The 19,027-nt window shown below is 35.5% G+C and overlaps 1 protein-coding gene across 1 annotated transcript in view; it reads right to left on the bottom strand.

Annotated features, from left to right (window-relative positions):
• LOC110098383 (protein saal1) overlaps positions 1 to 19,027 on the bottom strand; it is an 81,575-nt gene that overhangs the window by 40,124 nt on the left and 22,424 nt on the right. Inside the window, exon 4 of the mRNA XM_020825203.2 lies at positions 16,135 to 16,274. Within this exon, the coding sequence (XP_020680862.2) occupies positions 16,135 to 16,274 (140 nt within the window). The remainder of the gene's footprint in view (positions 1 to 16,134; positions 16,275 to 19,027) is intronic.

The following is a 19,027-nucleotide window of genomic DNA, read 5'->3' as shown; positions in this document are numbered from 1 at the left end:
CACCCGTATGGTCTTTGGCGAGCGTTTTGTAGGAACACACGTGACGTCTAAGGATGCTGCGCGGGTCAGTAAATAAATTCAAGTTCGACCACGATCCTTCTATGCGGGTAGATAGAAGTCGGCACGGCTCGAACTACTAAATAAATATGAGGTCGCGAGATAGACCGAGATATTTATTTTATGCATTCATATTAGACTTTTAAGGTCTATAACAAAAGAAATTCATTCACAAAATAATAAAGCCTACGAGAAACCCAATCCTCGGTCAATAGTTCGGCCGAGTCGATAAAGTTTAATCCACAAATGAAAACGACCCCAAACACCCCGATAATGGTCACGTTGAACGTAGATCTCAACCAGATGGGTGATTCACATACTTTCAAATGCCTCCCAAATGGCCCCAAAATCCAAACTCCAAGAAAAATCTCAAAATTCAAATATTTAAAATTGAAACTCAATCATCAACCACTCAAAGCAAAGTTCATCCACTATCCGCAACAGTTTGCTGAGGTGGACAAATTCGAATATAAATTCAGCTCACAAAGAGCCAAATGCTTAGTCGAAAATATCACTATGATCCATTCTCAAATAATCTCCTTCCAGTAAGGACGTGTTACGTGTCCTCTAATAGCGGTTTTGCCGCTAAATGGCACCGCAGGATAAACAGTTATAATCTGGGGCCCTCTGAACTAAGTGGTTTTGCCGCCAAATGACACCACAAAATACCGGTTATGGCAGAGCCAATACGCTCCTTAGTGGCATCAAATTCTTGAGACATGAATCAATATGATATAATCAAAAGGGCACAAAGCCCTCTGTTAGCTAAGGTGGATTCAATTTGTCCCCTTAGATAAACATTCACCCTATGTCTACAAGGTACCCTAGAATGAAGCAACCCATGGCTGCCAACAAGGATCCTTCTGTCAAGTTGGGTCGACTACCTCCTCTGACTAAGTAGAACGGGGACCACGATGGCCCGGGACGACGGAACCATGGGATCTTGATCGGGTCCATCATCCATTCACCAACCATCTGCTTTAAGTGCAAGGTGGTGAAATTCCCAATTTTAAATATCAACCCTTTCCAAATATCCATTGCTCATGCTGCTACTACATGACAGATAACGCGTATCTCTACGTATTTGATTGACGACTAGCCTTAATCGAAAGTTCTCTCTCGTTACCAGGAGGGATAATTAATTATAGGGGCATGTGCCTATAGGAAACCAGAACTCAGATCATAAATTCCTCACAAAATGAGGGCGAAATTTCTGGGTAGTGTCTTATCTACAAACCCATCTTCCTTCCCAAAATTTACCCCATAACTTACTTCGTTAAAACTCCCCCGAAAAGAAAAAGCAAAAGCGGGCGGATGTCGGGGCCGAATTTTCGGAGCCCACAGTTGTACTATGAGTTGTCTGTTGATTTATGTAGATGAGTTGTTGTTGAGAAAAGTGCAGGGCCCCACTAGGAAATTTATAAACGTTTTATGTCCACTTGTATGCATGTTGTGAATACAGTGGCATGGCGTTGTGAATTGAGTTGTTTGCTGCTTTATACATGTAGGTTGTCGTGCACTAACGAACCTCATGCTACAGCTCGTAGGAGATTGCATTTGATGAAGGTCTTTTGTATTTGCTCATGGATAGCACTTTGTGTACGTGACATGTCTCCTACAATGATTCGTAGGTATTTGCATTTGTTGCATATCACCCTCCCTGCCTGCAATGGATCGATGTATTCGCTGGTCATTGAATGGTGGTTGGTTATAGGGGTGTTGTGACATCCACAACTTGTTGATCATCACCCGCATATGCATATTGTTGTGCATATGATGCACCTTCCATCATTAACAGTGGGCGCTTGCATCCGCTACGATCTTCTATCTCTTGCCTATAGAGGATCCATCACACTGGCAATACATTCACCATCATTGCTTGTAGATAGGATTATTGTATAAATGAAAAGTCTCCTACAGTGGTTTGTAGGGGCTTGTATGCTTTGCAAGTGTATTACCCTTGCTTGTATGCAATATGCAACATGCATTGCAACCCGTTGCATTTATTACATATCCTTCCTACTTCATTGATGAGTATCCCTATCAACTTCATTAATTGCAAGATCAAATGTATTTGCTTGTCTTGATGTGGGTTGTAGGTCATTGCCGCATTCATTGCATATTAATTTTCAACGCTAGTAATGGACTGCAGCTTCTATTTGCAAAATGGTTGATGTTGGCTGAAAGAATGTTGTAGTGTCCAAGGATCCTTGTAGTGGTTTGTTATCATCTATGTGTGTGGCCTAAATGTGGGTTGTTGTATGCATTTCAGCTTTCCAGCTATTACCCGTAAGCACTCTACTTCATCCGTGAAGAGCTTCCTACAGTGATTAGTAAAAGTTTAAATTCATCATGAATTTGCCATTTCACTTTGTATGCAGGTTGTTAGCATATTGTAGGTCATCTAGTATTGCTTGCAAGTATTCTCATTCATCACAACTCATTTCTTTATATTGTAGATGATGCGCTGCATACGTCATAATCTTGTTATGTGCTTTTGTTGACAAGTTATCGTATTCACTAAAGACTCCTGCATATTTGCCTACAGTCAAACTGCATATTTCTTCTTAATTTCATTGCTTGCGGGCTTGAATGCATGTGTTTGTATCATGATGTTGAATGTAGAGCATTGTGGCATTCATCACATATTGACCACCTTCGTCCATAAACTGTTTATCATTTTCATATGGAGTTACTAGGCTCATTGCATGTCAGCTATTGTTCTTCGTTGGGAACTTTTATATTTATCTACAAGTAGTTGATATTGATTCAAGAAAGTGACTTCATTTAAAGTAGGGTTTAAAATTCAATTAAAGAGGGACACGAAAAAAAGTTCTAACATGCTTTGGCAAAATCTGGATTACTCTCCTTGAAAGTCTCGTTCTTGAACTCCACGTCATTGGGCAAGTTCAACGCATTGTAATAGAAGAAGATCAAATATTGCCACATATGTTTGATGATATTATGCTTCTTCAAGACATCCAAGCAAAACATAATACCTTCTTGGTATTTATTCTTAATCTCATTCTTATACTAGTCAAATTCAATAAACTCATTAATGATAGTTATTTTGGAAGACTATGAAATCGACATAGTATTGTCTTACTTTGACTTACTTAAAGACTCTTCTAACTAGGCTATTTTGGTTTGAGAAGTGATGTAGGAAAGCTTTGGGCTGCTTGCTACCTTTTAATTTTTGTCCTTGGGCTGCTTGTTGTTTCTCTGTTTGGGGCCTTGAGCTGCTTGCTGTTCTCAATTTGGGGCCTTGGGCTACTTGCGGTTCTCGGTTTGGGGCCTTGGTTGTTGCTGTTCCCGTGACTTCCCCTTTTGCCTTCTCGGTTTATGCTGGTTGTTGCTGTTCCCGTGACGTCTCCCTCTCGGTTTTTCCCCTGGCTGTTTTCCCGTGAATCTCTGCCCCGTTTCTTGTGCTGGCTCCTCGGGTCCCTTGCTAGCTGGGCTTCCCGTGGATTTTTGGCTGGGTTTCCCGTAGCTATTTCTCCATGTTTTCTGTGCAGTTTTTGTGGGATGTTGTGGTGACTTTTGGCCTTTCATTTCCCCAAATCTGATTGGATTTGGTTGAAAGTGTTGTGGCTATTTAGCTTCTTCTTTTCGCCTATAAATTAGAAATATTTTTTGAGGCTTGTAGAGGTTGGTTAAGAGTTGATGAAAGTAATTTTTGGAAGAAAACCTTTGGGTTTTGTTTGATATCTTGCGAGCTATGTATTCCTTCCTCCTCCTTCTAGGATAACTTGCGAGTTATGCCTTCTTCGTCTCGGCTTCTAATCTCCATCTTCTATCCGCAAGTCTGACGCCACTTGTATCCTTCTTCTCAAGCAAAGGAAAAGCAACTTTAGGTGTCTTTATTTTGTATTTGCAAGTGTCAAGAGTTGTAAGTGTCATTTTTATATTATAAAAGTGGCTTTTTGAGAAATTTGTGTATTTTCTATTACCTAGGAAAGTATAGTTTTTGCTCGCAAAAATTTGGGGCTTTTCCCAAATTTTTGTTTGCATCAATTTGATATCAGAGCAAGTTGTCGTGTGTGTCTTGGTGTCATATATGTACGTGTCATGTAAGTTTTGTTTTTTGAGTCATGTTGTCATTTGAGCCTTGGTGTCTCTAGATGCAACTTTTCAAAGCAAAGTCAAGCTTCATCAGGAGAAGAATTCTTTCAACCGGACGAGAATTGATGCAGGCAAGCTTTGGGCTGCTTGCTACCTTTTTGGTTTTTGTCCTTGGGCTACTTGCTGTTTCTCTGTTTAGGGCCTTGAGCTGCTTACTGTTCTCGGTTTGGGGCCTTAGGTTGCTTGCTGTTCTCGGTTTGGGGCCTTGGCTGTTACTGTTCCCGTGACTTCCCCTTTTGCCTTCTTGGTTTCTGCTGGCTGTTGCTGTTCCTGTGACCTCTCCCTCTCGGCTTTTCCCCTGGCTGTTTTCCCGTGAATCTCTTCCCCGTTTCCTGTGCTGGCTCCTCGGGTCCCTTGCTGGCTGGGCTTCCCGTGGATTTCTGGCTGGGTTTCCCGTAGCTATTTCTCCCTATTTTCTGTGCAGTTTTTGTGAGATGTTGTGGTGACGTTTGGCCTTTCATTGCCCCAAATCTGATTGGATTTGATTGAAGGTGTTGTGGTTGTTTAGCTTCTTCCTTTTGCCCATAAATTAGAGATGTTTTGAGTCTTAAAGAGGTTGGTTGAGAGATATGATGTGAGTTTTGGAATCGAAAAACTGATGATTTTTCTTAAAAAAGCTTGAGAGCTTGTTCCACCTCTTCCTCTTCTTCTAGGAAAGCTTGCGAGCTTCTACTCCTATCTTCGTCTTGGACTTCTCATCTCCTTCTCTCCACAAGTGCCATTCCATATGTATCTTTCTTCTCAAGCAAGGAAATGCAAGTTTAGGTGTCTTTATAGTGTCGTTTGTAAGTGACTAAGTTTGTAAGTCTTTTTTATTATTAAAGTGAATTTTTTTTTGGTTCAATTGTCATATTTTGTGTCTTTTTTAGCAATTCACGTAATTTTCTATTATCTAGGAAGCATTACTTTTGCTCGCAAAATTTTGGGGCCCTTCCCAAATTTTTGCTTGTATCAAGAAGAAAGTAATGATAGAGCTAGTTCTTTCCTAGAAATCTCATACTCGAACAGAGAAGATTTTTAAAGGCATTGATCTGATTTTGGAATTTGGCATTCTACTCGATGCTTGAAGCCTTCAAAGTAGCCGCTTCTTCTTCAAATTCTATCTTGTCTCCAAGTTAATATTAGCTTTCTTGGCAAATTCTCAAGCAAACTCTTATGCCTTTTACGCGATATCTATAACTTTATTCACAATAATATCATTTTGTTTTAAAACCACTAATATAATCTCTTTCTCCTGGCAAACTCAATCCAAATCACCCCTCAAATCAACATTCTTGGTAACCAATTTCTTTTGTTCATCTGCTAAAAAAGGTATGTAAAGTTGAAACTAACAACCTCATCATTATCACATGCGGATCATTATGTGTAAGCTTTGAAAGATGCTTGTGAAGGTAGTACATGGCAGGGATAAGATCAAAAGGGGTCAAGTTCAACTTATTGTTTGGCAAAAGTGAATTGATGCTAGCGTAGATCACAATTCTATTTCATCTTTGTAATAGGGATTGGAGCTTCTAATGGGATGATGGAAAGAATCCATCTTAGATTTTCCTCTCTTTGCACCACTTAGCTTCTTAATTGAGTACAATGCGGGCTTAGAAAAATCATGCCCAAGCCCTACTGAGAAAGTTTGTGATGTTTTCTAGTCAAATTTTTAGAATGCATATTAAATTAAAGATACGACACTACCAGAAGATTTTACCTTCATTTTGCAAGGATTTTATGATCTGATTCTAGATTTCTCACAAGTTTCCCCTATGATTACTTACCTCTCTCGATAACAAGAGTGAACTTTTGATAAAGTCTAGTTGTTACATAAGAACTAAGTGCTTAGCTTATAATAACAACAATTTGATTAAGGATTAAGATTTACCGCCTTATACTTGAAGCATGTGGTGAGGGAAAGATGATGAACCATATCAAAATCTCATAATTTCATCATCCCAAGTTATCATGATCCCTAGTCAGCTTATTAGATAAGTTAGTTGACCCAACCTGATTAAAGAATCCTTATTAGCCGCCATGAGTTGTTCATCCAAAGAAACCTTGTAAACTTGACATTGATGTTTGTCTAAAGAGACAAATTGAAATCGATATTAGCTAATAGAAGGTTATGTGCCCTATCAAATATATCTTATAATTCATTCTCAAGAGTTTTTAACCATTAAAGAACATACAAGCCTAGTTGTGACTATAATTTAATGATATCATTTCATGACAAAATCACCTAGTCAAGGCTCCCGTCATGCCCATTTACTTGTAGTGTCATTTGGTAACAAAATCAATACTGGCAAGAGGCCATTTAAATTTTCTTATATTTTATTAAAATATACTATTATTTTTCTATACATTTTTTCCTTAACTCATAATTTCATTGTTTGCCTAAAACAATTTTACAATTTAACAAAATATAGTCTTAATTTATTCCTTATCTAGTTTAAAATCTCAAATATTATAGATTAGAATTGCTCTCAATCTCTTGAATTAGCTATTGAACACACATAAATAGCTTTTGTATTTAATTTATTACAACAACAACAACAACAAGCCTTTGTCCCACTACGTGGGGTCGGATACATGAATCATTTTTCTCCATTGTGTCCTGTAAAAAGTCAAATTCTCGTTTAAACCTAATAAAGAAAGATCATTTCTAATATTTTCTAACCAAGTCTTTTTAGGACTACCTCTACCTTTCTTAATATAAGTCAAAAATAATACCCCTCTATTTTCCTAATCGAGTCATTGGAAGGTCATCGTTTTATGTGACCAAACCATCTAAGGCGACTCTCTAAGCTCATCTTCCACTGGAGCTACTCAAACCTTTTAACATATATGCTCATTTCATATCCTGTCTCTAACGGTAATCCACTCATCCACCCGAGCATCCTCATCTCTACAACACTTAACTTAGTATTATGCTTTTCTTTTAATGGCCAACATTCGGCACCATAAAGCATTGCAGATCTCACTTATAGAATTTTCCCTTAAGTTTGAGGGGGGCTTTTCTATCACATAACAAGCCCAATGTATTCCTCCATTCAACCATCCAACTTGAATTCTGTTGATAATATTTCCATCCATTTCACCATCACATTGAACAATAGATCCAACAACAACAACAACAACAACAACAACATCAAGCCTTTATCCCACTACGTGGGGTCGGCTACATGAATCCTTTTTCTCCATTGTGTCCTATTAAAAGTCAAATTCTCATTTAAATCTAATAAAGAAAGGTCATTCCTAATATTTTCTAACCAAGTCTTTTTAGGTCTACCCCAACCTTTCTTAACATAAGTCAAATCTAATACCTCTACTCTCCTAACCGGGTCATCGGAAGGCCGCCGTTTTATGTGACCAAACCATCTAAGGCGACTCTCTCTAATCTTATCTTCTACTGGAGCTACTCGAACCTTTTCACGTATATGCTCATTTGGTATCCTATCTCTAAGGGTAAAGCCACTCATCCACCTGAGCATCCTCATCTCTGCCACACTTAACTTAGTATTATGCTTCTCTTTTAATGGCCAACATTCGGCACCATAAAGCATTGCAGGCCTCACTACCATCTTATAGAATTTTCCCTTAAGTTTGAGGGGTACTTTTCTATCACACAACAAGCCCGATACATTCCTCCACTTCAACCATCCAACTTGAATTCTACTGATAATATCCCCATCTATTTCACCATCACTCTGAACAATAGATCCAAGATATCTAAAACGTGTACTCTTATTAATGACTTGATCGCCCAAAATCACAATCCCCTCACCAGGTCTATTACTACTAAAATTACACTCCATATATTCCGTTTTAGATCTACTCAAGCGAAAACCTTTAGACTCTAAGGTTGACCTCCATAATTCAAGTTTACCTTCAACTCCCTCTCTAGTCTTATCAACAAGAAGAATATCATCAGCAAAAAACATACACCAAGGTACATCCTCTTGCAAATGTCTAGTGAGAACATCCAAGACTAAAGCAAAAAGATATGGGCTTAAGGCTGATCCTTGATGTAACCCAACCGAAATAGGAAAATACTTGGTCAATCCACCTTGTGTTTGAACACAAGTAATAGCTCCTGCATACATATCTTTAATGATTTGAATATAAGCATTATTAACTCCTTTCTTTTCAAGAACTATCCATAGCACTTCTCTTGGAACTTTATCATATGATTTTTCTAAATCAATAAATATCATATGTAGATCCTCCTTATTTTATCTATATTTCTCCATCAAACCTCTTAATAAATGTATGGCTTCCATAGTCGACCTACCCGGCATGAATCCAAATTGATTTTGAGAAACATTAGTATCACGCCGCAACCTATGCTCCAAAACTCGCTCCCATAGTTTTAAAGTATGACACATTAACTTAATACCTCTATAATTCGCACAATCTTGAACATCACCTTTATTCTTAAAAATAGGAATTAACACACTCATTCTCCACTCATCTGGCATCTTCTTAGTCTTCAAAATAGTATTAAAAAGTTTAGTAAGCCAAGAAATCCCTTCATCTCCTAAGCATTTCCACACCTCTATTGGAATATCATCAGGTCCAACAGCTTTTCCACCCTTCATTCTATTTAAAGCCTCTCTAACTTCAGTTTTACTAATACGCCGATAAAAACAGAAATCTTTACTTTCATTTAGGGTGCTAAGGTCACTATAGTCAATCTTATTATCACAATTTTCATTAAAAAGTTTAGCAAAATATCTCATCCACCTTTGTTGAATATCATCTTCTAAGAAAAGTATTTTTTGATCTTCATCCTTAATACACTTCACTTGAACTAAATCCTTACTACTCCTATCTCTTTGTTTGGCTAACTTATACATATATCTTTCTCCCTCCTTAGTATTTAATCTATTATATAAATCGCTAAAAGCTAATGTCTTTGCATCGCATATGGCTTTCTTAGCATCCTTACGAGCAACTTTATATATTTCCCAATTATCGGAATTTTTAAAATTAAACCAATTTTTATAACAAAGCTTCTTATTTTTTATCTTTTCTTGCACATTAGGATTCCACCACCAACTATTTTTACTATTAGGAGCTTTTCCCTTTGATACTCCAAGGACATCTTTTGCAATATTCTTAAGATCACTAGCCACTTTTTCCCACATAATATTAGCATCCTCATGCACAGACAAAATCTTAAGATCTAAAATCTTACTCACAAAAATATTTTGGTTAATATTCTTTAAATGCCCCCATCTAATCCTAGAAAATTGTTTTACTTTATTTTTTATTTTATGCCCCTTTATCTTAAAGTCCAAAACTAATAATCGATGTTGGGTACATAAACTTTCACTCGGAATAACTTTACAATCTTTGCAATCTAAACGGTTTAATTTTCTAATAAGAAAATAGTCAATCTGGGTTGTACTACATCCATTTTTATAAGTGATGAGATGCTCATTCCTTTTCTTAAATAAGGTATTAGCAATTGAAAAATCATAAGCTAAACAAAAATCCAATATGGTCTTGCCACCTTCATTCGTCGTTCCAAATCCATGGCCACCATGAATGCTTTTAAAATCATCTACCTCTCTACCAACATGTCCATTTAAATCTCCTCCAATAAAAACTCTTTCTTCAAGAGGTATATTTTGTATTAATTCTTCTAAGTCATTCCAAAAATTTAATTTAGAACTCATATCCAAACCTACTTGAGGAGCATAAGCACTTATAATATTAACAATCTTATCATCAACAACAATCTTTAAAGCTATAATTCTATCTCCAATCCTATTAATTTTTATAACATTATCCTTTAAACTCTTATCTATAATAACACCTACACCATTTCTAGTACGACTCCTACCCGAATACCAAAGTTTAAATCCTAAACTATCAATTTCCTTAGCCTTATCTCCAACCCATTTAGTTTCCTGAATGCACAAAATATTTAACTTCCTATGAATCATAATATCTATTAATTCCATTAATTTTCCTGTAAGGGAACCTATATTCCAAGTTCCTATCCTAATTTTAGTATCATGGACTAGCTTCTTTGCCCACATCCGTCCTTGATGTGGGAACCCTTGCCTATTTAACACTGCACCCGGGCGCCGGTGCAGCGGCCCTTGCACACTTGTCACTGTATTCAGGCCATACAGCGCGTCGCTTCCAGGGGACGCCCTAGCATTAACACAATTTCTTAAAGGATTCATGTCATTATTGTTCGACAAGTTTTACGCTGGCTGTCGACTACCTAACGCAACCCTCCACTTTTCTCATCCAGGACTTGGGACCTGGCAACGGCAGTGTTAAAAGAAGACAATTGTGGCAAAATTTAAAACTTTTTCAAATACTCACCATCCTTTTATCATTGGAGGAGATTTCAATTGCATCTTGTCTCAAGAAGAGAAAAGACGAGGTAAGAGGTTCATTTTTTCTCAAGGACCACAACACATGAATTTATTCTTGAATAGTTGTGATTTTCATGATGTTTGAATTATCGGTCCTAAATTTTATTGGTGTAATAATAAGAATGTAGGAGCTCGCATTTTAGAGAGACTGGACGCTACCTTCTCAACTCAGCTGCTATTAAATTTATTCAACCAGCTGTTGTCTGACATCTAGGTAGAATTTCATCGGATCACTGCCCTCTTGTGATTAAAATTTTTTCTTCAGGATTTTGTGAGCCAAAGAAACTGCAGTTTGAAGATATTTGGACATCATTTCCAGTGTCCAAAGCTATAGTAACCAAGTCTTGGATGAAAACTGTCAGAGGTGATGATGTTCAATCTTTGAATCTTAAATTTAGAAGAGTTCTAAAAGCATGACATTACTGGAGTAGAGCTAAGTATTCTAACCTCAACTCCCTTTAAAAAGAACTGAAGAAAGAGTGAGCTCCAAGAGGAAGAAGCAAATTCAGAAGGCCTATCTGAAGAGAAATTTTTTTTGCTGAAATTCAAGGTAAAGGGGTTAAATTCTACCTTGGGAAGGCTTAGTTCTTGGTGGAGACAAAGAACTAAAGTCAAGTGGATCAAAGAAAGTGATTCAAACTCAAAGTATTTTCATTTTATTGCCTCTACTAGATGGAACATGAACTTCGTTAAGCAAATTGAACAATCCGATGGTAGAATGTTGGAGGAGCAAAAAAGTATTGTAAAAACTTTATTTGAGTATTTCAACGAAAAGTGGAGAGCCAGAAGATGTAAATTAACTGGCTGGCCAAAACCTAGCAGAATGCTGGACGAGGCTAATAAAGAAATGCTCATGGCTAATTTTTTTGAAGTAGAACTGGAAGCTGTTGTTCGGCATCTGAAAGGTAATATTTCACCTTGTTTAGATGGAATAACATACTCGTTTATTAAATTCTATTGGAACATCATTAAAAATGATGTTTGGAAGGAAGTGAATCATTTTTAATAATCTGGCTTGATGTGTGAACATTGGAAGGTAATTTTAGTAATTCTTATTACTAAGCTCAAGAACCCGACTATTCCCTCTAATTATAGACCCATACGTCTATGCAATTCCATCTACAAAATTGTATCAATAATATTGTTGAACATATTAGTTCATTGTTTTCCCAAAATTATATAAGAAAATCAAGTTTCTTTTATTAAAGGTAGATCTAATTCCGATAATATTCTTCTTACTCAAGAGATCATTAGCAAATTTAGATTTTCTAAATCAAGAAGAGGCATAATGGCTATCAAAATAGATATGGAATAATCCTACGATAGTATGGGATGGCAAACCTTGAATCAGGTGTTAGATTAATTTGGTTTCTAGGAAAACTTCTCAAAACTACTCCTTCAATGTGTAGTTGATACTAAATACTCCATACTCATTAATGGTTTGAATACCAAATGGATTTGGTAAAAATGTGGCTTCAGGCAAGGATGTCCTTTATCTTCCTTTTTGTTTATCACATGCTCTCAATTGTTAACGGAAGAATTAAATCAAAGAGGAGAAAAGATTGGAGTCAAGGTGACTTCAAAGGCTGAAAAAATGTCTCACTTACTATATGCTGATAACATCATTATATTTTCTATAGCCAGTAGCAGAAATGCTAAGAAAATTAAAAAGATAATGAAGAACTACTGCAGCTGGACAGGGCAAAGGTGTTAAAATCTTCATTATTACTTGGGAAATCAGTGAGAAGAAGCAAGTCTAAAATTCTGTCAAAAATTCTAGGTATCAAAGCAGTTGACGAGCTGGTTTATCTTAGAGTCAAAATGGTGATGAGAAGACTAACTCTCTCAGATTTTCAAGGTTTCCTAAAGAAAGCTTATGATAAGCTTAATCTATGGGGTAACTGTTTCCTAATTCTTTCTGGTAAATTGCAACTTATTAAGTCTTCTTTCTTGTCTATTTCAATCTTTCTTTCAACTCATTCCTTGATACTTTTGGGAGTGCTAAAAGAATTAGACAAGTTGAGTAGAGAATTCTTATAGAGAAAATAAGATAGAAGTGGTCTCATTACTGTTGCCTGATTCAGGCCCCTTGGGTGCTAGAAGAGTGGTCGTTGTCCTGTAAGAGCCTCCTGAGCAGTTTTCTCGAGCCCCTCTTTCTGCTTTATTCTGATCTTCTACCAACTGTGCCAGCTCCATAGCCTTTCCCAGGTTCCTCGGCTCCAGTACCCTGACTGCTGTTCGGATCTCTGGTTTCAGCCCCTTCATGAAGTTCCCTTCTAAGGCTGACTCTGAAATGTGATCCAATCTGCTAGTCAAGTACTCAAACCGATCCCGATAATCTGCCACAGTCCCTTCTTGAGTCAAGGCAAAGAATTGCTCATAGAAGTCTCCTCCCACGTCGGTTTGGAAACGCTCTAATAAGCAATCCTTGAACTCTCTCCAGTTCCGAATAACCTCCCTCCTGTCACGCCTCTGATACCATGCCAGAGCTTTGCCTTCCAGACACAGACCCGCCACTGTCAATTTTTCATCCTCTGTCAACCCGTTGACAGCGAAGTAACGCTCCACTTTGTAGATCCAGCCATGGCTGTCTTCACCCTCAAAGACGGGCATGTTCAGCTTCCTCACCCGCAGGTCTCCTCCGTTTCCCCGGTATCCTCCATAACCTCCCATTCCTCAAAAGGGAAGAGTCCCCCAAGTGTCCCGATCATCCATCCGACGATTATATTCGAATCCCTCTTCATACTCACCTCTTCTTCCTTCGCAATCATCACCTCGACGCTGAAATCCTTCAAATTCAGCACCTCGACGATGACGTTCCTCCCTTCTTCCTTCAAATACAACTCTGATACCAATTTGATAGGAAATGCTTGATTTTAAGTATTTCCTAACCACTTTTGACGCAAGAAACAGTGAGAACCTGCTGTCCACAGCAGAAAATGGCACAAAACAGTGGAAAAAATAGCAAATCTGAGAGAAATAGTGGAGAAAAAGCTTGTATTCTACTAGTAGATGCAAGGAAAATAGCAAAGATACAAGGATCCTCTATTCGAGAGGAGGATCGCACTCTCCCAATCTCTAGAATTCGATCTAGAGCCTAGCCACCAAAGAAGAACAAGAAAACTTTAAGCAAATTCAACATAACCCTAATCTCTTCTTTTCTCCCTACTTAATGCATACAATTCAAAATTAACCTAAAAGGACCTAATTGCCCTTGCTCCCACATCTTTTGGCTCCAAGAAACCAATTCAAAAACCAGTGGACCCCACCCAAAACACTCCTCAAAATCCCGCCGGCTCCCCTCTGTTTTCCGCCTGCTTCCGTCGCGTGTAGACAACCCGAGCCGGCCAATGGCTTGGGCCGGCTGGACCAGTCCAAAGAGGACTGGTCTAACATTTTACTAATACGCCGATAAAAACAGAAATCTTTATTTTCATTAAGGGTGCTAATATCACTATAGTCAATCTTATTATCACAATCTTCATTAAAAAGTTTAGCAAAATATATCATCCATCTTTATTGAATATCATCTTCTAAGAAAAGTATTTTTTGATCTTCATTCTTAATACACTTAACTTGAACTAAATCCTTACTACTCATATCTCTTTGTTTGGCTAACTTATACATAAATCTTTCTCCCTCTTTAGTATCTAATCTATTATATAAATCACTAAAAGCTAATGTCTTTGCATCGTATATTACTTTCTTAGCATCCTTACGAGCCACTTTATATATTTTCCAATTATCAGAATTTTCAAAATTAAACCAATTTTTATAACAAAATTTCTTATTTTTAATCTTTTCTTGCACGTTTGGATTCCACCGCCAACTATTTTTACTATTAGGAGCTTTTTCCTTTGATACTCCAAGAACATCTTTTGCAATATTTTTAATATCACATTATCACTAGCCACTTTTTCCCACATAGCTTTAGCATCCTCATGCACAGACAAAATCTTAAGATCTAAAATCTTATTCTCAAAAATATTTTAGTTAATATTCTGAACAATAGATCCAAGATATCTAAAACGTGTACTATTATTAATGACTTGATCACCCAAAGTCACAATCCCCTCACTAGGTCTATTACTACTAAAATTACACTATATATATTTAATTTTAGATCTACTCAAGTGAAAACCTTTCTAAAGTTGACCACCATAATTCAAGTTTACCATCAACTCCCTCTCAAGTCTTATCAACAAGAAGAATATAATCAGTAAAAAGCATACACCAAGGTACATCCTCTTGCAAATGAATCAACACACTCATTCTCCACTAATCCGGCATCTTTTTAGTCATCAAAATAGTATTAAAAAGTTTAATAAACCATGAAATTTTTTCATCTCCAACAACTTTTTCACACTTCATTTTCGTTAAAGCCTCTCTACCTTCGGATTTACTAATACGTAGATAAAAACAAAAATCTTTATGACCATTTTGTATTTAATGTATTATTTATATAATTAATTTTCTTGATTAGCATGTTAAATAAAAATCTATATCTTATTTAACTCTCGTAATTTATATCATAAATCTAAATTTTTTAATATAAATATCTTCTCTAACTAGCTGTTGAATATAATTAAATAATTATTAGTACAAATTTAATAAAGGATAAATTTATTCTCCTCGAAAAATAATAATTCAATTAATTTCTAAAATAGACTTTCTATATTTAATAAATTCTCCATTTAATTCACTAATAATTAAATATACTCTCATTTTCTAATAAATTTTAATTATCTTATATATATATATAAAATCAAAACTATAATAAACTTCTATTTTTAACTATTAAATTTATATTTATTAAATATTCTAATAATATTAAAAAAAATGAATACTTACCTCTCGATCTAACTCCTCTTCCTTGCTCACTCACTCACCTCAAACATGACTCCTCCTTCATCGTCTTCAGTCGATGAAGCTGGCCACGACCAAAAGACCAAACGACATCAGCACTCCTTCTTCCTCTCAATCAACCTCCTCTCATTCAAAGCCTCTTCTATTCCTGTGGTGCAAAAAGAGTGAGCGAATTGAAGTTATCTCACACAATGAGTCACTGTTTTTGGCAATCAAATGTGTTTCCTCGCTTGTTTGCATGGTCTGGTTCTGCAATGTGTGCCTACGCTCATGTTCGACCAGCGGATTTTCCCGCTCGGCTCACTTGCTTCGCCCCGCTGCTGCTAGATTAGGGTCGGTTCACTTAAACCGGCAAACCCGGTTCTTACACTTTTCTCTCTAAGTCCTCTTTCTCTCTCGCCTTTTTTTTCTTTTAAGTTAATCCATTTTTATTAGTAAAGTTCTGGTGTCACCCACAAACAAATTTGAATCAAATAATTTGGTTCATCCAAGCATTCCATTTAATGTTTCAGTTCATACTTTAATTATTCTGCTTCAACTATTTATAGTTTTTATGCTTATGGGTGCTTTCTATTAATTATCAAAATGATGCCAAATCCCCTAGAGCGTGACATTTACAAGACTTAATAGATAAATTTTGGTATTATACATGATTTTCATAAGTTCAATGTATGTAAAACAAACTTGAAAGATTTATCAATATGCATACCTGAATGTTGCAGAGAGGCACGGAGAGTCATCCAAGTATAGTTGATTAATAACCATTTCAATCAAACCATCTTTAGATGCCATGGCTTTGCTAGAAACATCATGGCAAGCTAGATTTCCCAAAATCCCCAGACAAATCTCCTGTACAAAGCCAAAAGGATTAATAATTTAACATTAATTCTCTCTTTCATGAACATGTTTTATCTACGTATATAAATAAATAAAAGGGTTCAATCACAATTCAATTTGGATAATCTCTCTTTCATGAAGATGCGTGAATATGTTTGTACATTATGCATGTGAACTCATGTATTTGTGTGCATCTATGCATGTATGTACACACACACACACACACACATATATATATATATATATATATATATATATATATATAGAGAGAGAGAGAGAGAGAGAGAGAGAGAGAGAGAGAGCAATTATTTAAACATAGATGAGATTAAACCACTCGCCAAAAGGGTCTAGCCAATAGAATCCAACAAATCAATTAAAGTCCCAACTAGAAACAATTTTGTGAACCGCTAAAAGAGAGGATAAAGATGGCTAATTCTCCAAATTTAAAGAGCACCAAACGAGAAACAGAAAGTTTCCATAAATGCGTCCTGAATAAGAATTTCAATGATTCAATCTAATATATTTCCTCACTTGTATCTCTACAAAATCAAGATTATTCCATTCAGCTCATTAAAAAACTACTCTTAAATTTTAATATGACAAAGTGAATGAATTTATATTATTTATGGCTTTCAAAATAACATTCTTTTAGAACTAAACTTTGGTAATTATTAAAAAGAAGTCCAAATAACTTCCCTAGTAATATGACTGGTTTTACCATAAACTACCATCATCGCTGGGAATTTTGGGTGTGTATACCATACTAAGGGGTAAACATTGTCTTTTATCATAACTGGCAAAAGCGAGTACATAATCTTAGATGAACCTATACCGTCCATATAAGCTAATAAACCATTGTCTTCTATTATAATTGGCAAATGCTTACCCATGGATTTTTAACCATCAAGCTTGTGCAATAAAAAATTATTAATATTGAAAATAATCTTTTTTCAAATCATGAATAACGCATTTCTGTAAGAGGTCTATAAAGCAGAAAGCATGAAATGTGGGCATTACAAGGTATTGAAGTAGAAAAATTAAGTCCTCCGCAAGGCATACCACTACGTAGACCAGAAAAAATCATAGCAATCCAAAGTTATTCAATGGTTATTTTGGCATTTCTATCCATTAAGATTTAGCAACAAGTCATAGAACTCCGTATGAATTGAGTTTTAATCAAAATTATTCAATAATTGTTTTGGCCTCATAGCACATCCTGCAAATTTTATGTGCATGTTACATGATTTTCCAGATTGCTAATTAAAATTGCATTCAAATTTTTAGACCCATAGAAGTCCTCCTGATATGGTATCAAGGCTAAAGATTGTATCAAGATGCCTTTTAGAAGCAGAACCAAATATCAATGATAATTAATAAAATTAAAAAATTAATTCGACTATAATTCTAGATAATTTCTACACAATTCTAATTATTACTAAATTAAGAATTATATTTCTATATTTGATAAGAGATGTAATATATTGGAATTTCCATATTGGTTTGATAATTTAAAGAAATATTTTAGAATGTATAAAATGTTTGAATTTCAAAGAGTTCAACATATTAAAGCAAAATTAATAAGAACTGCTCAAATTTTGGGCCGATATAAAAAAAAATTAAAGAAAAATATTTGTCATTCTTGAATTACAAAGATCAATTAAATAATCAATTCAAGACTTTTAACACGGTGACTATGCTATGATTCAATGTTTACCTAGGTTTGAATATTTTGTAACAAAAAATTTTTTCCTATAAGTTATAACGTCATCAATATTTGCTTCATTAAAGATCTTGAACAAAAATTAAGCTAGTATTCTCAAAATATATTAGATGATGTGTGCTACAAAGTTTCAAAATTTGAAAAATATTATAGCATTGTGCCTATTAGGACTCTATACCTCAGTTTAGCATTCCCAACAAAAAATAGTATGCATCTGATCTAAAACTTGTTGAACACGCATAAACACCAATATCATGTAAAGTCAATTTTAATCATATTTAAAAAATTTGTTTCATGGATATTCTTTAAATGATGAGTTAAATAAAAAAAATATTACATTTATAGAATAATCATACATCTAAGTTTGCGCCAAAACAATTACAAGAATATGTATCAAAGTTTAGACAAGAAGTCTAGAACATATTCAATGAACTCAAACCTGAAATTGTGCAAGAGATAAAATTTGAATATGAAATTTAATTTGAGATCACTCGTGCTCCTAAAGATTAGTTAGAAACTAAATCTATCTTGACTGTGAAACGGACCGGTCAAAATTGTTGAATCAATTGAGAAAATTAATAATGTAACTCCGAGCGACTTGCCTACTAATTTTAACTGATGACAAATAACCAAATTAATATCAATTTTATGTTTGGTTCTTTGTTTCTTAATTTACAAATTTAATTATAATGAGAAAGTCGAATTACATATATTAATGACACCTGCCTTAACGAAAACTTGAACCTAAAAACTCAATTGATTTGGTAGAATCCAAAAGCATACAATTCAAAAAGGCTAATCATTGAACTATTTGGATTGCTTTTATTGAAGTCGTCCATATGATATACGTAATATATGTCCCATTTGAATCAAAACTTTCAATGTGTTTTGCCACCTATCCAAAAAAAAAAACTTCATAGAATCTAAATATAAATTTTAGCTTTCTTCATCTTTTTCCCCCATCTTTAGTACATATGCATTACAAGCATGTAAGGTAGTATTCTTCATTACTCCTGCTTGCATCATATCCTATAGCATTATCTTT

The sequence above is a fragment of the Dendrobium catenatum genome, unplaced genomic scaffold (assembly GCF_001605985.2).
Source record: "Dendrobium catenatum unplaced genomic scaffold, ASM160598v2 fragScaff_scaffold_1284, whole genome shotgun sequence".
Lineage (NCBI taxonomy): Eukaryota > Viridiplantae > Streptophyta > Magnoliopsida > Asparagales > Orchidaceae > Dendrobium > Dendrobium catenatum.
This window is presented reverse-complemented; position numbering and strand designations above follow the sequence as displayed.